General features: G+C 42.7%; 1 protein-coding gene across 2 annotated transcripts in view; it reads left to right on the forward strand.

Moving 5' to 3' along the window:
- Positions 1-24,195, forward strand: part of ALDH18A1 (aldehyde dehydrogenase 18 family member A1) — a 48,955-nt gene that overhangs the window by 11,674 nt on the left and 13,086 nt on the right. Inside the window, exons 3-12 of one of the 2 annotated variants that reach the window (XM_036829207.1) lie at positions 4,089-4,303; positions 8,363-8,512; positions 8,601-8,705; positions 12,814-12,972; positions 13,391-13,481; positions 17,065-17,189; positions 17,947-18,091; positions 18,777-18,850; positions 20,048-20,141; positions 22,623-22,843. In XM_036829207.1, coding sequence (XP_036685102.1) covers positions 4,089-4,303; positions 8,363-8,512; positions 8,601-8,705; positions 12,814-12,972; positions 13,391-13,481; positions 17,065-17,189; positions 17,947-18,091; positions 18,777-18,850; positions 20,048-20,141; positions 22,623-22,843 — 1,379 coding nt within the window. The remainder of the gene's footprint in view (positions 1-4,088; positions 4,304-8,362; positions 8,513-8,600; positions 8,706-12,813; positions 12,973-13,390; positions 13,482-17,064; positions 17,190-17,946; positions 18,092-18,776; positions 18,851-20,047; positions 20,142-22,622; positions 22,844-24,195) is intronic. The other variant, XM_036829208.1, reaches the window with a different exon arrangement.

Here is a 24,195-nt window from a genome sequence, read left to right on the forward strand (position 1 = left end):
TGCTTCCCAAGAACAGCAAGCATGGCAGTGATAAGGTGTCTTGAGGCCTAAGCTCAGAATTTACACAGAGTTAGGCTTCTGCTACATTGTATTGGTCAAATCAAGTCATAGGGCCAGCCCCTATTCAAGGGGTGGGAAAATAGACTCCACCTGTTAACGGGAGAAGCTTCAAGTATTGTGGCCATTTTTCCAATCTGGTAATGTTGGTATGTTACTCAACTTGTCTGAGCCTCAGTTTCCTTATTTATAAAATGAAGCTAATAATAATAATAACTAATTCATAATAATACCTAACTCATGAGTCTTAACTCATGAGAATTCAGGAAGATGATGATAACGACAGTGATGATGATAGGCATAGCTAACCCTTTTTTTTTTAATAAATTTATTTATTTATTGGCTGTGTTGAGTCTTCCTTGCTGCACGTGGGCTTTCTCTAGTTGCGGTGAGCAGGGTCTACTCTTTGTTGCGGTGCACAGGCTTCTCATTGCGGTGGCTTCTCTTGTTGCAGAGCACGGGCTCTAGGCGCGTGGGCTTCAGTAGTGGTGGCACACAGGCTCAGTAGTTGTGGCGCATGGGCTTAGTTGCTCCGCGGCATGTTGGATCTTCCCAGACCAGGGCTTGAACCCGTGTCCTTGCATTGGCAGGCAGATTCTTAACCACTGCGCCACCAGGGAAGCCCATAGCTAACACTTTTTTATAATAGCAGCTAATATTTATTGAGGGTTTACTTTGTGCCAATCCTTGTTCATGCATTAACTCATTTCATTCCCCACAACAACCTTATGAGATCAATGAGATAACAGCAAGTAAGTGAAGGAGTTGAGATTCCAGCCCAGGGAGTCTGACTCCAGAGCCTACACTTGTCCTTTCATATATCCTCTGCCTCTGTATAAGGTACATGAATAGTTAACACAGTTCCTGGTATATAGTAACTATTCACTTCTGTATTTTTATTGTTGATATTACTGTTTATTCTCATTAGACTCATTCACAAAAGGAGGCACTTTCTGATCTTATCCCTAGATTTTTCTTTGTATCCAGATTTTTCTGGAACCCCATGTTCACTGACCATGATAAGCAGAAGAGCAGAAAAGAAATTAAAAAGGCAAAGTGAAAAAGCATAGAAATACAAACAGAGGGAAGTGGAAGGCCAGGAAGAGAGATAGAAACCATGTCAGGGTTCCTTCCTGTTCAGGCCTGGAACACAGCCTCATTTATTACTGAGTGTTAGGACTCTGATGCTGAAAAGCTAAAGGGCTTCTCCTCCCTTGGAGTGTGACCCGTGGCACTTTTGAGGAATATGGACAACCCCCTCCCCCTAACACATTTGCATATACATATACCTCGGTATCCCCTCATCCTTAACAGGAGGAGATGTCTTTTCTTTGAGACTTAGAGCCTAAAGTTTCCTTAGATGATGGGAAGAGATTACCTATCCAGAAGCCATGGATTTTTCTTAACTAATCAAGGCCTTCTAGCCCTTCATATAGACCCTAAAATGTATAATACACTGCAGCACATAGAAAAATGCCCTCAAGAAAGATAGGGTCAATCTAGGAGGGTGAAAGCATTGTTGAATAGGAAACCCAGAAAAGCCCTGGACCCCATGGAGCTCTCCTTGGTGCAGAACCCACTGGATATGACTGAGCTTTTACTTGCTTAAAACCTTGTTCAGGGACTTCCCTGGTGGTCCAGTGGTTACGACTCCGTGCTTCCAACGCAGGGGGCGTGGGTTCGATCCCTGGTCGGAGAACTAAGATCCCATATGTCACGCTGCCAGAAAAACACACCTTGTTCATAGATGTGGCCTCTTCTTGAACCTTATCAGCCCTGATCTGCTGTGACCCAGTTGCCTGCCGCCAGAATGACCCTTGACTGCCTGGCACCAAGCCACGCCACCCTCCTCTGCTGATACAGACTGCGGATCAGGAGTTTCATTCATGCTAGTCTGGCCTGGTAGGACTGACCTGCTTGCCACCACCTATGTCCCTGAGGTTCCCTCTCAGGCTGCCCACTCATGCTTAGCACTTGGCCAGGCCAGGACATGCCCTGCAGTACACAGGAGAGAAAAGTAGGCAGCAGGCCTAGTTCTGACAGCTGTCAAAGAGACACGTGATACTTGGGTGCAGCTCTGAGCTCTGCATACAGCCACTGATGATCCCAGGTCCAAACTCCAGGGGAGTAAGTCTCTCCCTCTACCACCCCTCCCTCCGTCAGGTCAGCGAGGCCAGAACTATTATATGGGTACAACTTTTAAGCGTAGACTTAGGTGTGTGCGTTGCTTAGGGTAATATTCCTGAAGGCGGGGCCAGGGCACCTATACTGATGAGCCTGATGGAGAAAGGGAGCTCTCCATGGAACGGCCCTCACAACACACCGGTGCTTTCGTCCCTGGGGCTCCCCCAGAAGGAACAGGGCAGCCTATAGCAGGGGTGCCAAGCCCCAATTCTATCCCAGATGACGGGCTTACTGTGCAGCTCTCTGCCGGGAACTGGACTGCAAGCCTGTTGTTAAAAAAGACCCAAATCGTCTGTCTGGTTTCTCCAGCAGACTTGAAACGTGGTCACTTAAAGAAACAGTTATTTAAGAGAGAGAAGGAAAGGCTCTTTATGACTTCATTTAAAATGTTCTTTCTCAGGTTTGTGCGTGAAGGAGGCAGAGAGGGAGGAGAACACACAGGGATCTTCTTGTCCGTGAGAATAGGATTCTGCCTGATTTACCCACCATTTTTGTAACGTAGAGAGAGACAGTGGATGCTCGATTACAGCTAGATGGGTCAGAGTGGTCAGGCGTTAGAGGCACTGGGTAGAGAAATTCTGAGAAATCTGTCTGTAAATATAAAGGGAGGTGATAACGGTTGATTCAAGTGAAGGAAGTTACTCTGTAGTAATACAGTTATAGAAGAATAGTCTGAAAGATGGCTCGGAATGATTACTTTAGTAACATTCCAATATTTATTAATGTCTGTAGTGATACCTAGAGAACTTGTTGAGGGGAAAGGCAGTCAGCAGTGGTGAAGAGGTTCAGTGCCTGACATTCAGCCATGACTGTTAGATTTTCAGCTTTTTAATCAGGTTTGGTTTTTTGTTGTGGTGGGGGTTCTTTTGTTTTTTTGTTTTCGTTTTTGTTTTGCCTCTTAGAAATCTTGTTCCGTGTTACAAGAAAAAAGAATCAGGACAGAATTGATTAGGGGCAGATGTCTAAAGGGATACAAAGAAGTATCTGACTCCAACGTTACCTTCCCTTCAGAAAGTGCTCCTGTTTCTTTCATCATTGTTACAGGCAATTTGTAGGGAGATTAGCTATGATTTTTTATTATTTAATACCAGTTACTTTGTTCTGTATTGTCTTAGCTAATCAGACTCACTTTTTTTTTAATAGCGGTGTGGTTTCTTTAAAAGCACACATATTTTTCTGATTATGAAAGCAATGCATTTTTACTGCATAAATTTGGAAAACAAAACAAGAATAAAGAAGAAAAATAAATCACCCATAACCCCATCATGAGATAAAATACTAATATTTTTATTTATTTATCTTTTCCTATGCATTTAGACACGTATGTGAAACTAACATATGAACATTTTCCTATGTTATTGAAAATTCTAAAAGTATTTAAATCTTTCTGCCCTTTTTTGGACGTTTACTCTGCTTCTGTTTTTCCTGTTATAAATAATACTGATGAATAGCCTGCTGATAAATCTCTTTGTCTCCATCTCTGATTAGTTCTTTAGAATAAATTTCTGAACATGGAATTGCTGGATCAAAGTTGTGAACATTTTTAAGGCTTTTGATATATTTTGCCAACATGTCTTCAGGGGAAAATGTTTCATTTAAATTCTTGACCAGCAGTGTTTGAGTGTACCTGTCACCTGTGTACTGGGTACAGACTCCACACAATACTAGAATAAAACATGCTAGATCAGTGTGGCTTTTGATATACTGGTTTTACGCAGTTAAGAATGATGAAGCTATTTTTTGGCGGCCAAACTGGTTACTATTTTGCATGCATATTTTCAGTGAGAAATTATATTGTGTATTTCTCTCCTTTTTTTCTTGCATTTGACTTTGTTCGGGGGCTGCAGGTCGTGTCCAGCCTTCAGCCATCAGACATGTTCGTTCTTGGAGCAACATCCCCTTTATCACGGTACCCCTCAGTCGTATGCATGGCAAGTCTTTTGCCCACCGCAGTGAGCTGAAGCATGCCAAGAGAATCGTGGTGAAACTCGGAAGTGCCGTGGTGACCCGAGGGGATGAATGTGGCCTGGCACTGGGGCGCCTGGCATCTATTGTTGAGCAGGTAATTGCCGAGATGGAAAATTCAGCTGAACTAAAACAAAATCTGCTTTTTAAGCTGTCATTTCAGGTTTCTCAGCTTGTAAAAATAATTCTGATTTGAGAACAATAGATTTCAACCCAGTCTGAAAACTCTGTTTCCTGATGAAGGTGCCACTGGGAGACAGCATCCCAGGACAAGCAGAGGGGGTGTCAAGGAGTGGAGTTGATTTCATGCAGTTCATCCCTCAAGCTTCTTAGTGAGAACGAGCTGTATATGTCAGTGATTCTTAATCCTGGCTGCACATTAGAATCGCCTGAGAGGCCTGGAGGTGCCTGGGCTTCACACTCAACCATTTAATAAGTATCTCTGCGATGGGGCTCAAGCCTCTGTGATTTTGAAGTTCCCCAGGTGATCGATATGTAGTCAGGGTTGAGTACCCAGATGGACTTGTGTGAATATTGAGCTTTTTTTTTTTTTTTTTTTTTTTTTCCTGTTTTGCTGGGCTTTATCTTTTCTAGTTAGCCTAGTAATCTTGAAATAAGTATGAGCTATCATTGCAAAGATTTCCCAAGTTCAGATATTAGTGAAAGGACTCACCAGACTCCACAGAGAATACCCATATAAGGCTTTCATTTAAAGGCAAAGGGATACAAGGCCACAGAGGGAGTATAAGCAGGCATTAAGGGTCTCAGAGACATCCTATGCACAAGCCCATCCCCCACCCCCCAGGGTCTTTTATTTGCAAAGAGACCACACTCTGTCCCCAGACTGAATCACCGAAAGATCTGTGCAAGGAATCTTGGCTTTGGAAGGCCGCACAGCAGAAGTTTTCAGTGGGAACTTTATGCCCCACTGGCCATGGAGTCAAACCAGGCTGACCACCGATAGTTTATCAGTAAAGAAACTGACCTTCGGGGTCATCATGGGAGTTTTGGACTTTAAATATCACATCGCAAATCCCACTACCTTTATCTTTTCCAAGAGCAGGGATCAGCAAACTTTTTCTGTAAAAGGCCAGATACTAAATATGTTAGTCTCTGTAGGCTGTACAGTTTCTGTCTCAGCTACCATTGTAGCACAAAAGCAACCTTAGACAATACGTAAATGAACAAGCATGGCTGTGTTCTGATAAAATTTTATTTTCAAAAACAGGCACAGGTCAGATTTGACCTGCAGGCCATAGTTTGCCAACCCCTGACCAAGAGTCAAAAAAAACAGACATCCAAGTATCCTGGAGATAAAGCTAGAGCTTTTCCATTCTAGCTGTAATTCAGCTCTATCTTCCATAGCCGTATTTTCAGTTTTAAAAAACAGTTTTGCTGGAGTTGGTATTAGAAAACTACTAACCTGAAATTTGATGGAATTTTCTTCATATATTTTCTGTACTAAGCAATTATTATCAAATCTGCCTTTCAGATTGAGTCCCTCAGATCAATGCAGTGTAACAAATATTTATCAAAGGGCTACATTGTGAGGGCCTTAACAGACCTCTAACTGTTGTCTCTGCCATTGGGGAGCCAGAACTGGGACTCCCAAAATAATTAGGTGATTGTTCAAGGCAGATAATATCCAAATGAGAGGGCACAAATGACAGTGACTGACAGGTCCAGAGGTGGGAAGGCCAAATGAGAGTGTGGTCATTCTTGGGACTTCCTAGGAGAGCTGAGACTCAGGGTGGGCCTTTGTGACTGATAGGATTTGCACCAGCAGAGGGGAAATGTTCCATGCTGCTAAGTGCACATTGTGAATGGTGCCCCTGGAATTGCGTAGCCTGATGGTTCTGGGGACGGGGAGGCTCTACAAGTAGTTTCCAGGTGGGAGACAAAAGCAGCAATGAGTATGGCATGCTGATGGGCCAGAGAGGAGGTGAGCTTGAAAGCAGTGGTGGTGATCTCATCAGGGAGAATGTGTATAATTCTATTAGGCAGGGCTTTGAAACCAGGTAGAGGATTTGGGGTTCAGTCTAGGAGGAAGATTGAAGATTTTGAGCAAAGGAGAAACTTGATGAAAACAGTGGGGAGAACCTGGTAATGGTTTGCTTAGGTTGCCAGCTCTCCTTCTAGGGACACCCCTGGACCTTAAGGAACGGTTTTCTAGATCAGTGCAGTACTAACATATGGACTCAACGGTCTTGTCCAAGGCATCTGATCGTGTTAGATGGACTCAGGAGCTGACTTACAGAGGCTTCCATTGGTCAAAGATGGGACTATCTGAACATCAATAATTACTGCACTGAATTTAAACACATGAAATGTGTTTAAATCTATGAATCACAGTTATACTTAAAAAATAATTCATTGGTCATCTTGAAGGATTCTAGAGAACCTACTCATTTTGGAAACTGGTAAATAAAGGGAAAGAGACACATACCTGTGCTGCCTTTCATATACAAACCATACCTCAAGGTAGCCAAATATTTAATGAAGTAAAGTTTCCCTTTATGGAATTATTCCAGCCTGTAAATAAAGAAGAAATGAATGAATTAGAATATCAGCATTTCATAGCCCCTAATGAATTAATAGGTCTTGGCGATGATCATCAACAGTTACTAACATCACAAAAAGAAAGACAGTCAGGCCTTATGTATCCCCTTGATGGACACCATGACCTGTAAAGAGTTCTTGACAAAAAAAAATCAAGCCTTCCTACCTAACAGCAGTTTGCAAGAAATACAATACTATACCACAGAGACAGAAGCAGGAAAGTCAAGGCTGAGAAACCCTAAAGGACAAATAACCCAGTTTCTTTAACAAATTACAAGGGAAAAAATTATAGAGAGGAACCTATGGATTAAAAGTGAATTAAGAGACACTTCAACTAATTGCAATGTGTGGGCTTAATTTTCATCTTAATTTGAGCAAGCTGAAAAAATTGGGGAAATGTGAACACTGACCAGATATTTGATATTAGGAAATTATTGAAATGTTTTAGATAATAATGGTTTTGTGGATGTGTGTATATACCCTCTGTTTTAGGAATTGCTTTCTGAAATATTTACAAATGAAATAATGTGTCTGGAGCCTGGGATTTGTATTAAAATAATGGTGGAGGGACTTCCCTGGTGATCCAATGGCTAAGACTGTGCGCTCCCAATGCAGGGAGCCCAGGTTCAGTGCCTGGTCAGGGAACTGGATCCCACGTGCCACAACTAAGAGTTCACATGCCTCAAGTAAAGATCCTGCGTGCCTCAAGTAAAGATCCCGCGTGCCGCAACTAAGACCCGGCGCAGCCAAATGAATACATAAATAAATGAGTATTTTTTTAAAATAAATAAAATAAAATAATGGTGGAGCTATAAAAGGAACATTGGAGAGTGAGAAATTGGCCGTGAGAGGTGGTTATTGAAGCTGTGTGATGAGTACATAGGGTTTTATAGTTCGATTCTTACCACTTTGGTTAAGTATGAAATTTTCTATGATGATAAGTTATTTTTTTTAGATCACGGTTCATCATAGCTGTCTCCGAGTTCCTGAGCTAGGTTATAGGTTCAAGCATCAGGAGGGATGGACAGGTTAGGAATACTGAATCTTTGATTCTTTCATGTGCATCCGTCCTAGGTGGGAAACAAAGTAACCAAAACTGGTTCTAGGCAGACAGGGTGGAACAGCACTGTCCCTGGTCTAGCCAGAGGCAACCCACGAGAATCAGACATGCCCCGGAAACAGCTTCATCTCCCCAGGTCATGCCTTAGAATTTGAGAAGCCATCTGCTAAGTTTATATTGCAACTCCTGGCTCCAGACTTGTATTCTGGGCTTTATTTCCTGAAACAACTGGATCTTCCGCATTATAGACTCCTCCACATATCTTCAAGTCCTGTGGTTGCCAAACCTACCTACACACCAGAATCTCCTTATTAAAAACTTCTCATTTCTATCTGCCACCTACTTTTCAGATTCGAGGAAGCATGTAGGACTCTGTATTTTTACCAGACAACCTGGGTGATTCTTCCAGAGCCAGCCCAGTGCTGGTCTGTAAACCGGCATTTGGGATCCACTCATTAGTCCACCCTACCTGAATCTCTTGTGATGAGAGGAAAGCGAGATTACAAGGACTTGTGCCTTTTCCTTCCTCAATGTCAGGTGTCAGTACTGCAGAATCAAGGCCGAGAGATGATGCTGGTGACTAGTGGAGCTGTAGCCTTTGGCAAGCAGCGCTTGCGCCATGAGATCCTTCTGTCTCAGAGCGTGCGGCAGGCCCTACACTCGGGGCAGAACCAGCTGAAGGAGATGGTAAGTGCGGCTTCCCCACCCCCTGTAACAGGGTCCTCAGGCCTCCTTCCCTCGCCCCAGCCACACCTTGTCTGTTGGCATGTTACAGGCAATTCCAGTCTTAGAAGCCCGAGCCTGTGCAGCCGCCGGACAGAGTGGGCTGATGGCCTTGTATGAAGCCATGTTTACCCAGTACAGCATCTGCGCTGCCCAGGTGAGAGGCTGACCTCCACAAGGGGGGTGTGGGACCTGTGAGGGTGATTCCCGTGGAGCACGGTGATATGAGCAAGGCTCTGGAGCCAGACTGCCAGGATGCAGTCTCAGCTTCACCACTTGCTAGTTGGGAGATCTGGAGAAAGTTTTGTTTTGTTTTGTTTTGTTTTTTAAATGTATATATCTATATATATTTTTTAACACGTCTTAATTTTATTTATTTATTTATTTTTGCTGTGTTGGGTCTTCATTTCTGGGCGAGGGCTTTCTCTAGTTGCAGCAAGCGGGGGCCTCTCTTCATCGCGGTGCGCAGGCCTCTCACTATCACGGCCTCTCTTGCTGTGGAGCACAGGCTCCAGACGCCCAGGCTCAGTAATTGTGGCTCACGGGCCCAGTTGCTCCATGGCATGTGGGATCTTCCCAGACCAGGGCTCGAACCCGTGTCCCCTGCATTGGCAGGCAGATTCTCAACCGCTGCGCCACCAGGGAAGCCCCAGAAAGTTTTTAAGTCTAACCTTTTTGTGCCTCAGTTTCCTCATCTGAGAAATGAGGATGTCATCAGTGCCTATTGCAAAGAGTCTTTGGAAGGGCTCAGTGAGAAAATATATGAAAAGCATTTAATATGTCTGGTACACAGTACTTTCTCAGTAAGTGTTAGCTCTTGTTATTATACAAATAACTCTTAGGACTACTACAAGTACTGATACTTCTGAAGATAGAAAGGTTAGATATCTTTATTTCATTGGCTTCTTTGACTTCAGCTGGCTTGTTTCTCTTTGCACCTGGTTGCCTTATATAATAGATATCTACTAAGTGTTGAAGGGAAATGCTGGTGGTTGGTTGTTTTTTGTTTTTTTAATTATTTAATTAGTTTTTTTTTTTTGGCTGTGTTGGGTCTTTGTTGCGGTGCGCGGGCTTCTCATTGAGATGGCTTCCCTTGTTGCAGAGCACGGACTCTAGGCGCGCAGGCTTCAGTAGTTGTAGCTCGCGGGCTCTAGAGCGCAGGCTTCAGTAGTTGTAGCTCGCGGGCTCTAGAGCACAGGCTTCAGTAGTTGTAGCTTGCGGGCTCTAGAGCACAGGCTCAGCTCAGTAGTGGCGCACGGGCTTAGTTGTCCTGCGGCATGTGGGGTCTTCCTGGACCAGGGCTCGAACCTGTGTCCCCTGCATTGGCAGGTGGAATCTTAACCACTGCGCCACCTGGGAAGCCCGGTTGGTTGGTTTTTAATTCATTTAGCAAATATTTATTGAGCACCATGTGTACCAAGGAGTCTGTTAGACATTGGGGATACTGCAGTGAACAAATCAACCATGTTCTAGTCCTCATGGAACTTAAAAATTTTTAGTGGTTCCCCCCTGAATGTGCTAGAACCTTCTTTCTACATTATTTCTTTTTTACTTAAATTTCCAGAATTTTTTCAGTTGTGTTTTTAATCAGCTATACAACTACACACTAAATAGAAACATCTAAATATCACAAAACAACTGAAAAAACCTTACTCCCCAAGTTATTTTCAAATTTGCTGCCTCTGATCCTATCATTTACACAGATGTTATTATACACAGATGATGTTATGTATACCTCCTTTCAGGTTTGGTTCTTGCATTTCCTATCACTTTTTCTGTTTCTCCATCATTCTTTTTTTAAATTTATTTAGTTTATTTATTTATTTTTGGCTGTGTTGGGTCTTCATTGCCGTGTGTGAGCTTTCTGTAGTTGCAGCGAGTGGGAGCTACTCTTCCTTGCGGTGCACGGGCTTCTCATTGTGGTGGCTTCTCTTGTTGCGGAGCACGGGCTCTAGGCGCGCGGGCTTCAGTAGTTGTGGCACACAGGCTCAGTAGTTGTGGCTCACAGGCTGTAGAGCACAGGCTCAGTAGTTGTGGTGCACGGGCTTAGTTGCTCCACGGCATGTGGGATCTTCCCGGACTAGGGCTCGAACCCGTGTCCCCTGCATTGGCAGGCGGGTTCTTAGCCACTGTGCCACCAGGGGAGTCCCTCTCCATCATTTTTAAGTTGTTATCCACAGTGACGTTCTGGTATTATACCAGAGTGTCCTTGAGTAAGGGAGCTGAAACAGAAAGGCATGGACTTGGACACTTTTGCTTATGGCTGGGACCCCACTCTCTGTAATCTTAGATTTTTTATTTCGGTTACATAAGTGCAATGGAAATCTCAATTTTTGTCTCCTTTTATTATCAGTTCTTTTTTCCTCCATAGTGCAATGACAGTTTTAGTCTTTAATTTTTTTTAAAGTGCATGGAGCCAAGTGAGGAGACTTAGATCCAGGAACTGTGCTTTTGTTTTGTTTTGTTTTTTCCCAGGTATGATACTTCTTGAGGTTTTTTGTTCGTTTGTTTGTTTTAGTGAAAGTATCATTAAAAATACTGTACATCAGCTGTTGTTTTTATTAATATTGATGTAAAAGAGCTCTGTGCTCTCCAGTTTCCAGCAAGCCTTCATCCAGGGGCCCCTTCACTCCCATACCTTTGCCTTCCCCATGATCTGATCTATAAGAAATCTTTACCCTTTGCACCTTATCCTGTGGTTCCTTGTTTTCTTTAGTAATCTTGTTTTGAAGACCATTATCAGGGGCTTTTGAAAATCTCCCATAAGTTGTTTGTCAGATTAAAGACTTAAACAAGGTCAACAGCTATTTTTAGTTCATAGAAATGAAACTTATGTGCATCCTAACAGATTGCCCTTCTCCAAGCACATACTTTTCTCTCTGGTCTCTGTCTCCCTTGTCTTGTTTCTTAAACTGTTGGAGCCACAGGTGTTTTCACTGGACCTTTATACCTCCTGCTTGCCTCTCCTACACACACGTGTTTACTTTTATTGTTTGACCTTCCACCACCAGAACCAGGATCTATATATTCACCTTTGTCCCAGGCCTTTTTCCTACAGGGCTAAACTTTCTGAAAAGACATTCATGATCTAACCCATTCCATCTTCCCCAAATCATCAACATTTTTATTCTCCATCCCAACAGCTAGTACAGGGCCTGGCATTTCAGAGGTACTCAATAACTTTTTTATCAAATGAGTGAGTAAATTATTTCCCTTGGTGATGTTATCATTTTGTCTTCTTCGCTCACATTTTCCATATCATTAAGGCTGCTGTCATCTTCTCAGTTACCATAGCCAGACCCTAGTTCAGGGCTTAACCATTCCCACTTGGACTGTTTCAGTATCTTCCAAGAATTCTTGGCCATCTGCCTCCAGCCTTTTCCTACTTCAGCGCTGCCCTACATCGCAAGAACCCTCTTCCATGAACATTGCAGGGACTTCATTGAAACATTTATTCCTGAGCTTCGGAGTTTGTTACCATTTTGTTTCTTGCTGTCGCCCCCCTTTATCTTTCTCTCCTGCTTGTATGCATCCCGTCCCCTGAACGAAGTTATGTCGGCCCTGCTTTCAGTTTGTGACTAAAGACTCACCGCCGTAAACCTCTCAGACTCATCCCACTTGACCGTGTCTTTGCTGACTCCGGCAGTGGTCGGCCACAGAGCAGAAACAGGGACAACATGGCCCTATTCCATGTGGTTTAATACATTTTCCAGGCAGAGTAACCATTCATTCACTCACTCACCACGTGTTTCAGCACCTACTATGTATGGCCAGACTTTGGATCAGATGCTGGGATACAAAGATATTTTAGAAATTTATGGCAGTCATTACTCCCTCCAGTATCCCTCTAAAGTAGATACATTCATTTTCTTAATTTTGTAAATGGACGAGATTTCATAGCTCTCTGAGGATTAAAGTACTTTTGCAAGAAGTCTTAAGCATCCTAAAATAAATCTTCCAGGTGATTCTAATTTTTTTCCAATCTCCAAAAGAATTGGATGAGTCTCCAAAGATGTGTGTTCCATTCTGAACTGTACAGGCTCCAAGAAACCTAAAGTTTAACTCCTCTACTCTTAGCATCCTTTGGATGCTGTTCCTCGGAAGTTCATCATTTTCCTGTCTCCTGCGTTTTCAATCTCTGTAACCCTTTTATTTTTATTTATTTTTTTAACATCTTTTTTGGAGTATAATTGCTTTACAATGGTGTGTTAGTTTCTGCTTTATAACAAAGTGAATCAGCTATACATATACATACATCCCCATAGATTTTGGTGACCAATTTGGATTTCCACGATGAGCAGAAGCGCCGGAACCTCAATGGGACACTTCATGAGCTCCTCCGGATGAACATCGTCCCCATTGTCAACACAAATGATGCTGTTGTGCCCCCAGCGGAGCCCAATAGTGATCTCCAGGGGGTAAATGTGGGTAAAGTATTACCGAGGGTTGAGCATGCTGTAGACACTAATGCCATGCTATGCTGCATGTACTAACACCGGACATTGGGCATAAACAAGATGGCGAAATGGGGAGAGAAGCTGGCATCCTGGAGCAGTGTCTGCATAAGCTCTTCTGAAGACAGGGGCTTTCGTTCAACTGGGTGAGGCGCAATAGTGATTTAAGGTGGTGCTGTGAGCATGGCTTGTGTATGTCAGTGGATAGAAGCGTGCATACTTGGAAAGGGGGTTGCCAGTAGGCATGGTGTTTTGCAAACTGAAAGGCTTGTAAGAGCTGTCATGCACATACTCAGGGTTGTTAATTTTTCCTGCCAGAGCCTAGCTGAGTACTTCCATGAACTTCTTTTTGAACTGCAAAGCTCACGACTTTTTACCTGCATTTTAGGTTATTAGTGTTAAAGATAATGATAGCCTGGCTGCCCGTCTGGCTGTGGAAATGAAGACTGACCTCTTAATTGTTCTTTCAGATGTAGAAGGTAAAAAGTAATGCCTTTTCTTTTTATCCAGTCTTTGTTTTAAATACTAGATGTGTGAGCACATGAGTTCCCCTCTTTGTTTGAATGCTTCTGATCTTTTTAACTATGGACCATTATTTTCTGAGCCATATGGTCCAAAAACGGTTTTATGATTCAAAAGAAGGTGGGGGTGGTCTGGGAGATGAAGTTTGAATGCTGAAATGTTGTTATTTCCAGGCACTTTGATTTTGTTTTTTATAACTGCTTTATGGAGATACAATTCACATAGCATATAATTCACCTATTTAAAATTTATATTTCAGTGATTTTTAGTATATTCATACAGTTGTTCAACCCTCACCACAATTTAGAACGTTTTTTATCACCCCATCAAGAAACCCATACCCATTAGCAATCATTCCTCACTTCCCCTGAAACTCTCCAGCCCATGGCAACCTCTAATCTACCTTCTGTCTCTGTTGATTTGCTTGTTCTAGACATTTTATATAAATGTGATCATACAGTATGTGATCCTTTGTGATTGGCTTTTTTCACTTAATGTTTTCAAGGTTTATTGATATAGCACGTATTAGTACTTCATTTATATTTATTGCCAAATAATATTCCACTATATAGATATACTACATTTTATTTACCTACTCATCAGCTGATAGACCTTTAAGCTATTGTGACTAATGCTTTTGTGAACATTTGTGCACAAGTATTGGTGTGAAGATGCTTTTTATTTTACTTAGGAGTAGAATTGCTGGGTCATATGTTTAGCCTTTTGAAGAAATACCAGCCTGGTTTCCAAAGTAACTGCACCATTCTACATTTTCCCAGCAGTGTATGAGGGTTCTAGTTTCTCCACATCCTCACCAACACTTCCCTCTTGGTATCTGCCTTTTTGATTATAGCCATCCTAATGGGTGTGAAGTGGTACCTCACTGGGGTCTTGATCACTTTTAGTTTTCAGTGTAAATCACAAGACACATTATTTTAAATTGGAGCCACTGCAGAAAATCCAGGCTGCATGGCCACTGTGTTCTTCTGTGTTACTCTTTTCCTCCCTGCTTTCCAGTACTTCGTGGAGGGGCCCCTCTTGGCTCCAACTTGGCTCTCCATTCACTCTTCTTACTTTCTTAAGCTGTTCCTGTTTTACATTTTGACCCATAGATATGGTAGATGTGTCTAAAATAGGCCAAACCTACAGGATCCCAAAAGTCCCCCATTACATTCCCAGGAAGTCAGAAAAACCTATTTAGTTCCCTACCCACACCCATGGCAGGACTTGTTCCCCAGTTTACGCTTCAGCAGCATAAGTGAAGGGCAGGGGGCTGCCTGGTGGAGACAGGGGCAGGTACCAGTGCTGTGATCTGTCTTCTGCGCACGTGGAGGGTCAGAGATATCATACTTACGGATCAGTATCTTTACCTGTATGCAGTCTTGGTACCATGTTTATTCACTATAAATTTGAAGTCTCAGTATAGGAACAACTAAGCTGGGGTAAGAGTAAGCCACTCTGGAGAACAAGGCATTTTGGTTAGTCACAAGATTTTTTTTCAGCTTCTGATGTGTAATACTGTGCTAGGTGCTTTATAAATGTCAATTTATTCACCCTTGTAGCAACCCTGCAAAGTAGGTAGGTTAGCCTATTATTCAGATGAAGAAATTAAAAATTGAGTTCACATTAGTTAAATGGTTTATTCAAAGTCACATAGCTAGTACTTGGCAGAGGCTGGTTTCGAATCTAAATCTTTTCAGTTTAAAAATATACACTCTTCTCTCCTGTACTGCCTAGCAAGGCAAAGGATATGAGTTTGAGAGATCAATATATAAAATCCAACTTGAACTAGACTCTAGTAAACCTTAGTTTTAATGCAGCCTCAAACACCAAAACTGGTCATTGGCAGGCTTGTGCTTTTAACTCTGATTAGTTATCCACTGAATATTGATTTTTAGAACAATATCCGAATTTTAAATATGCTTTTGGTGGGTTTGAGAGCTTCTATAAGGAAGAAGAGGAGGAGGCAGAATATCAGAATGCTAGGAACTCCTAGGCGTCTCTGGGGGTTTGCCTTAGAATTGTCAGGTACTACTCATGATCTCACAGCATAGTGCCTTCTGAGAAGAACCCAGCAGAAGACCCTGGGAACTGTGGGGTGCTGGGTTGAGGCGGATAGGGGTTGTGAGAGGTTATTTCTCTCTCCCTGTAATTGCTGCTCGTGGTTTGCACTACTTTGTTGTGCACTGGACACTGATGTCCTCACTGCTCTGATTCACTTACTCTCCTAGAGAGGATGCACATGGCACCGTTGTGTTAAAGATTTGGAATAGGGCTTCCCTGGTGGCGCAGTGGTTAAGAATCCGCCTGCCAATGCAGGGGACACGGGTTCGAGCCCTGGCCTGGGAAGATCCCACATGCCACAGAGCAGCTAAGCCAGTGTGCCACAACTACTGAGCCTGAGCTCTAGAGCCCGCAAGCCACAACTACTGAGCCCACGTGCCACAACTACTGAAGCCTGCGCGCCTAGAGCCCGTGCTCCGCAACAAGAGAAGGCACGACAGTGAGAAGCCCGTGCACTGCAACGAAGAGTAGCCCCCGTTCACTGCAACTAGAGAAACCTCGTGCACAGCGACGAAGACCCAACACAGCCAAAAATTAATTAATTAATTAATTAATTAATTTTTTAAAAAAAAGATTTGGAACGGTGGAGCACAGGGGTATATTTTAGCACAGGAAAAGCAGTAACTTAAAAACCAACAGTATCACTGCCCAAAATGTCCTTTAGCCAGTTCCTGACCACTAGCAGTTCCTCCCTGTCTGTGTCCCCCTCAGACCTTGACATGACTCCATTTTCTCAGGCCCTCTTTTCCCCTTCTAAGGCTCAGACACATTCTTTTTCGAAGTGAAATTGTGAGGATTTTTAATCTCGGACGGTATGCATGTAACATTTTGTGTACCTCTTATTTTATGTCACGCTACTCAGTTATAAAGAGGACATAGGCTTTGTGGTGACATATCCAGACTGAAAGCCAAGAGTCATGTGCTCTTCTGCTGACTCAGCCTAACGTTCAGAAAGGCTTACCCATAGTGTGGGGAGTATAATGTCGCTGTTTCAAAGGGTACTGTGAGAGTTAATGAGGACCTGTTTCATATGTCATGCCCTTGGAAAGAGTCACATTAAACACTATACAGCTGCTGCACTGTTTGTGCAAAAGCCACTCATCTTTTTCAGTTGCATCCTTAAGGTTCAGCATCATAGTAGAAATGGCAAAGGTGAGGATAGCTTCCCTGTAGACTGTGGGCAGGGCCAGTAAATTCTGTGCCAGGGATATGGCCGTGCTCTGATGCTGACAAACATTCATTTATCGGGCAAAGTTATAAAAGTATGTAAGGTGCGTCCTCCCGGAGCTGGTTTTCAGTGTGGGTAGACTCTACGAATCCCTTGACCTCTTTTCTTGTTCGAGCTGGTGGAATAGCAGAATTTATCTGGATGAGTCGAGTACAGAGTAGTTACAGTTGGCAGGTCCCTGTGGAGGTCTGTCTTGGGGGATGCTCACTTCTGTTAAACAGCATTACTGACTCTTGTCCACTTTTTAGGCCTCTTTGACAGCCCCCCAGGGTCAGATGATGCAAAGCTCATTGATATATTTTATCCCGGTGATCAGCAGTCCGTGACATTCGGAACCAAGTCCAGAGTGGGAATGGGTGGCATGGAAGCCAAGGTAAGAATCTGGTGCCTTTATTGCCTGTAACAATTTAGAAACCAAACTGTATTTTATCCTTCTTACTTTTGTAATTGAGGGCTGATGCACATACACACTTAAAGATACACATATCTAAATACAGGTTTAATGCACATTGTGTACCTATATGTAGTCATGTCTTTCTATGTACTTTTATTAATATATTAAGTGTGTGTTCATATTATAACCTCCTCAAGGGCAGGGTCTATATTTTTTCATAATTCATAAATCCTCTAAGTGTTAATATTAGAGCTCAAATATTCCTTGATGAAACCTTTAAAAAATTCTTCTCTCCCATTAATTGTTCTAAGAAGTTATACCCTTTAGGTACAGAATCACACGTAGCAATGGCAGAGATGAGGACAAGAACCGCAGGTACAAAAGCTCAGAGTACTCATGATCAGATTCCCGTCAAGCAGCAAACTGGACACTGCAAGCTGGCACAATAAGTCAAATGTAGAAGTTATGCGTCCCAGTACTAGAGAGTCTTAGAGAACACGCTGAGCACAAGGGGCAGATTGGTTCATCTTTAGACAACACATGCCAGGGTTGGGTTGGGAAGAGTGCATGGGCTGAGCGTGTCTTGAGAGCTTCTGAGCTGTGCAGAACCTTCCTACAGATAATTAAATTGCTCAGTATCACATTGTATTTTCTATGTTTTTGCATGTTTAAAGTGCAGGGGCCTAGACCCTACAAAGGTCTGAATCTCATCCATGGATCTAACTTCTCCCATTAGGTGAAAGCAGCCCTCTGGGCTTTGCAAGGTGGTACTTCTGTGGTCATTGCCAATGGGACCCACCCGAAGGTGTCCGGGCATGTCATCACAGACATCGTGGAGGGAAAGAAAGTTGGCACCTTCTTTTCTGAAGTAAAGCCTGCAGGTAAGTAGTTCTTCATAGAGTCCCATGGTCTGTGGATGACTGCTAGTAACTCCATGGCCTAGGTGGGGCTGAAGACTGAGCTCTCCCTCTGGGAGGAGAGCTTACAAAATTCATGTGCTAACATTATGAAATATGGTATAGTTTCGAACACTGCTTGCAAAATTGGATTCTACTTTGTTTTTGTAGAATTTATCTAACCTGCCTAACTAGGCCTCCTGTTCTCACTAAAATCACTAAGTTAAAGAATATAAGCATCCATTTTCTCAAGAAACATTTGCTAGGCCCATGCTGGATACCAGATACTAATGAACGCTAGAGATAACAAAGATGCATAAGAAATAGTATGTGCTCTCTCAGGTGTTCACAAAGATAGCACTGCCATATAATCTACATTCAGAAATGCAAACACATTAGAAAATGTAAGCCAAAGTGGAATTGAGAAGAACTCTAGAAGACATAAATCATATTGTCTGCACCGAAAGTACAGACAGGTTCTTGTGTTTCTGCCTGAGTTAATCTGGTATGCTCTTCTGCCAGTTTATTGGTCAGAGTGATCTCTGGGTGTGAAACAAGCATGCCGAGACCGTAAGCGTGTGCTCTGTGCCTGCAAGGAGCCCATGCACGTGTGGGATAGTGAGGGGGCAGTGAGCTGACCGTGAGCTGGTGTTTGCAAATGTTCTTGCAGGCCCTACCGTGGAGCAGCAGGGAGAAATGGCTCGATCAGGAGGAAGGTTGTTGGCCACTTTGGAACCTGAGCAGGTAATAACCCTAGCTGATAGTTTTGTTAGTTTTCAGAGTGAGTCATAACTGTGAGGTTTAGTGCACAGTCAAGCTTGCTGTTTCCCCCTTTATTCCTCAAGTCCCGTAGAGTTAGATCTGAGTTAGAACTCTGATTCAGATTTCTTCTGCCTTTTTTCTTTTTCTAAATTTCATTTTCCCTTTTGTCTTCTATAGGCTGAAGCCTAAGGTAGCTTTGCATCACTATGATGTTTTGATCAAAAGTATCATGAAAATCATGAGACCAGAGAGGCTCCCAAATCCTGCCACATACTGGGCAGGGAAATGTAGGAAAGCAACTTTTCCCACTTCATCCAAATCACCAAGATTACCTAGAAGATGGAAGTCCCAGAGCCTGCTCCGTATCATAGCCCTGCCCTGTCCACAGTGACTCAGTCAGTTGAAGTAGCAGACACGATGAAATGTGAGAAGGTCAGGTGGAAGCAGGGTGCTGGCTTCCCAAGGGTTGTGGTGTTAAGGCTGGATTTGAAAGTGATGTATATAGGTTTCTTCTGGGGAGTACTTTGGCCTGAGAAGGGGGAAGAAAATTTAAAATAACTACAAGTAGGAAAAGGAAAGCCCAGGAGAACCCTAGCTTCTCTCTCTATTAAATCACTTCTTTTACTCCTTTAGTAATCACTACTCTGATTTGCCATGTTTCCTCATCTAGGTGGGTAAGGATTGGGGTCTCCTCCAGCATCCAGGACTGGGTTTTTCCCCTTTGACTGAATTCATTTTTAATAAATAATTGTAGAAAAAGAAGAACTAGATGCAAAAACTTACCTGGGAAATCAGCTTTACAGCTGGTGCTATTAAATAGGTGAGATGTGTATGTCATGCTGATTCAAAGTGCTGGCACCTGTCTCATGGACAAACTGAATAATTCATCACGCCCTCTCCCCCACCACAAGGCTGTGGTTTGCTAATCATCATGATCAAGAGTGGTAAAAGAGGAAGAAAAGTGAGAAGAAATGGGGAGGTTAGTAGTGAGAGAGGAAGGAAAAATGAGGGGAGCGGTGGTGGGAAACGAATGAGTGAACTAAGGTTTCAGTCGTTGATGACTGGGATTTAGGAGCAAGGCCTGGCGCACTCAGAAGAGTAGGTTTAAAAGTGTGGTGTGCGTTCTTTATGGGGTAACACGTTTGCTTATTTGTTTCAATGTTTTACCTTTTTTCCTAGAGAGCAGAGATTATCCATCATCTGGCCGATCTGTTGACGGACCAGCGAGATGAGATCCTGTTAGCCAACAAAAAAGACTTGGAGGAGGCAGAAGGTAAAGACCAGGCAACTTAGTTATAGAGAGATTTATTTTGGGTTTTATTCTTTGTTTTACTAATAATTCTTATATTATAGTCTGCCTAAAGTCAAGAAGGTTATGGAAGAAATTACATACTGTATACATCATTTTTATTGAGGGTTGGTGGCTGGTGTTCGTTGGGAGTTTTCAAAGTACACGTACTACCTCCACCCCTTTTCTCAGGTGTTCCATACAACGCCTACCCACCCCCCACCCACTGAGGGGCTTTTTCCTTCCATTCCCCACAGTCACAAGCCATGGCTACTGTGGCAATTTCAAGACAAAAAAGAAAAAGATTGAGGACCTCACTATTTTAGACACTAAGCTAATAGCAGCTAACATTTACTGAGGCCTTTCTGTGTTTCTGGGCATTATGCTAAGGGATTAACAGGCAGGATCTGATTTTCTCTTTAGAACATGGTACCTATAAGGTAGCTACTATTTATTATCCCTATTTTACAGAGGAGAAAACTAAAGCGGAGAGAAGTTGTTACATGCCTAAAACCATACAGCCAGTGGCAGATCTGGGAACGAAACCCAGATGGACAGTGCATATAAAATAGTTGTGGAAATAGTTTGTGCAGCCTGTGTTGAAAGATAGCTTATCTCCTAGTTCCTTAATCAGCCTGTAGTCTGCCATCCAGAAATGCCCTTGAGGTGCGAATGGTAGCGTAAGTGAGGTGGCTGAACTCGCATTGAAGACAGCTAAATATGTGGAGTCAGGTAGGCCCTCATCTTTCTCTCCTTTTCTTAATTCTCTGTCTTTTCCACCCTAAAATAATGGGGGTTGATTTTACGGGATTTTTAATTTCCTTTTCTTGTGAATAAATGTGCCTCAAATTGAACATCCAAATTAGTGGTGTTCCCTTTAAAGAAACCTTGCAGGGCTCATCAACATTATTTTCATTCCTTAAAACGTTTTTGAGCCATGACTTTGGAACTTTCTTTAGACTTTACATCTGGTCTTTTGAATTTTTGCAGTATTGGAAAGCCATAAAAAATTTAAATAAATGGAAGAAATCTTTATTGACATCTTATCCAATTCTTTAAGTTAAAAGAATTAAGACCCACAGAGGTTAAAGCTGCTGCTCAAGGTCACACACCTAGTTGTTGGTAGAACTCTGACTTCTGATCCCAGTTATCTCTCTCTGGAAATCCGCAAGGACACACATGGCTTAAGAACAAAGTCTCAGGTATACACGAGCATGGTAATCACCTTTGAGTCTGTGAGCCCATTTCAGGAAATTTATCCCTAAGAAAAGATTGCAAGAGGAAAAAATAGCTCTGTATATAAAGTTTCTTAGAGCAGGATTATTTATACCATTGAAAACTGGAAACAACCTGAGTGTCTAATAAACATAGGTACAGTCATGTAAATTGAAGTGTATCAACTCAATAGAATATTTAGTAGTAATTAAAATAATTTTGGCAACATGGAAAATGTACGTGCATTATGAGGTGAAAAACTAGAGTATAATATTTAATATGCACTACAATTAAAACGATTTTTACTGCATGGGGAGAAGTGAAGAAAATTAATTAAATTGATGTAATTGGTTGATAAAATTATGGTTTCATTTTTTTTCTTAATATAAGGTTGGCTCCTCCCCTCCAAAGTAGAAGTCTTTTTATAATTTTGTCTTGGTGGTTGTGACTATAAAAAAGAAGGGGAAATTTTTCATAATATCATTCAACATTAACCGTAGTAATGATTTGTGATACGTGATTGCAAATGGTTTTCCTGAGTATGTGTGTCTTTGTGTGTGTGGAGAGAGAGATAATCACACTGTGCATGCTGTTATATGCAAATTTAAAGAAAATTCTCTATATGAACTTACCATAATTCTATTTAAGTTTTTATTTCAAAAGAAAACATCTTTATTACTTCTGCTTATAAAAATAATTCACTCATTATAAAAAATTAAAATAACGCAGAAAGATAGGCAGAGATCATCACTGTTCTTGATGCTTTCCGACATCTCTCTGCACATGAATATGCAATGTGTGATAACTAGGGTGATGTCATACATGCTGTTTTATAGTTTGCCTTTTTCACAAACTACATCCTGGACAGCTTTCCATATCAGTAAATACAGATATTTATTTATAGTAACTGCATTGTAGCCCATTGGCTGAATCTATAGGTAGAATCCAGTTTCCCACTATAATAAAAATGCTGTGATAAGTATCCTCACTACATGCAGGTTTGCTGATGCAAATGATAAATTTCTGGAACTGAAATTGCTGGCACCAAGGGTGTGGGTGTCCACACCTTTACATGATGATGTATACTGCCCAACTGCTCCTCCTAGAAAAGCTGTGTAAATGACATGTCCTTCTCTACCTGAGACCCCCTGAGTTCCATGTCTGTTCCTAACACAGTGCCATGTGTTCAGGGAAACAGCCATAGCCCGCCCAGGTCTACTGCTTCATCATGTGCTCTTCACACCTCTTCAGGGAGACTCGCAGCTCCTCTGCTGAAACGTTTGAGCCTCTCCACGTCTAAATTGAACAGCCTGGCTATCGGTCTGCGGCAGATCGCAGCCTCCTCACAGGACAGCGTGGGGCGGGTTTTGCGCCGGACCCGAATTGCCAAAGACTTGGAGCTCGAACAAGTGACTGTCCCAATTGGAGTTCTACTAGTCATCTTTGAATCTCGCCCTGACTGTCTACCCCAGGTATGTGACTAATGCCTGCCATTAGGTTGGGGAAGTGGAGGAAGAGCTTCTTTTCAGGACTCAGATAAATCTCCCGAAGATATCTTTCTTTTCTTTCCTTTCCTCCCTCCCACCCTCCCTCCCTCCCTCCCTTCCTTCCTTCCTTCCTTCCCCCAGAGGTAATTTTTTAGACTTTATTCTCAGGTTGCGCTTAAGGCAATTTGTGTTTCTGATTTTTCTGGTAATTCTAAAAAAGGTAATTCATGTGTCCATTTTACAGTTGAAGAAACCGAAGCTTATAGAAGTTAGTTTTCCTGTGACATTTGTAAGCATGGAGCTGGGCCTTGAGCCCAGATGAATCTCCCATGCCATGACACGGGAGTACATTTCCAAAAAACTTAGGACTTCCCTGGTGGTCCAGTGGTTAAGACTCTGTGCTTCCACTGCAGTGTGTGCGGGTTCAGTCCCTGGTCGGGGAACTAAGATCCCACATGCCGTGCATTGCGGCCAGAAACAAAAACAAAAACTTAGCTCACTGGAGCACTTTGTTCCCTGGCCACAGAGTCCCTGCTAACCTACTGCAGGCTCATTTATCTAATAGCTGGTTTTGCCCATGTGAAAAAGACCCATTTATTATCAGTGTCGCGGATGGCTTCCTGTAGGTACATCTCTTAGGAAGAAGAACTTTCAGTAGTTAATGGAAACTAGCACGTGACCCCCTTTAAGAAATCTGACAAATCACAGGCTAATTGAGGCAAAACCATGTGGCAGAGGTTTTGCCAAGTGGCCATGCTCTGAAGTATAAGGTGGTATTAGAGAGTGGTCTTGCTCATTGCCCTAAATTCTCTCCCAGAAATCTGGAACCACTTCCCCACTGGACTGTCCAGTAGGATGATACCAGCTTTTTCTTTGCACTAGCTCCAAAGTCTCACAGAGAGATTCTATTTAAAAACAAACAAAAGGGACTTCCCTGGTGACGCAGTGGTTAAGAATCCGCCTGCCAATGCAGGGGACACGGGTTGAATCCCTGGTCTGGGAAGATCCCACATGCCACGGAGCAGCCTAAGCCCATGCGCCACAACTACTGAGCCCGCGCTCTAGAGCCTGCAAGCCACAACTACTGAGCCCACGTGCCACAACTACTGAAGCCCACGTGCCTAGAGCTCGGGCTCTGCAACAAGAGAAGACACTGCAATGAGAAACCTGCGCACCGCACGAAGAGTAGCCCCCGCTCGCTGCAGCTAGAGAAAGCCCGCAGGCAGCAACGAAGACCCAGCACAGCCAGCCAGCCATAAATAACTAACTAACTAAATAAATAAATAAATAAAAATTAATTAATTAAAAAATAAATAAAAATAAATTATAAATAAATA

The sequence above is a fragment of the Balaenoptera musculus genome, chromosome 16 (assembly GCF_009873245.2).
Source record: "Balaenoptera musculus isolate JJ_BM4_2016_0621 chromosome 16, mBalMus1.pri.v3, whole genome shotgun sequence".
In the NCBI taxonomy this organism is placed as follows: Eukaryota; Metazoa; Chordata; class Mammalia; order Artiodactyla; family Balaenopteridae; genus Balaenoptera; species Balaenoptera musculus.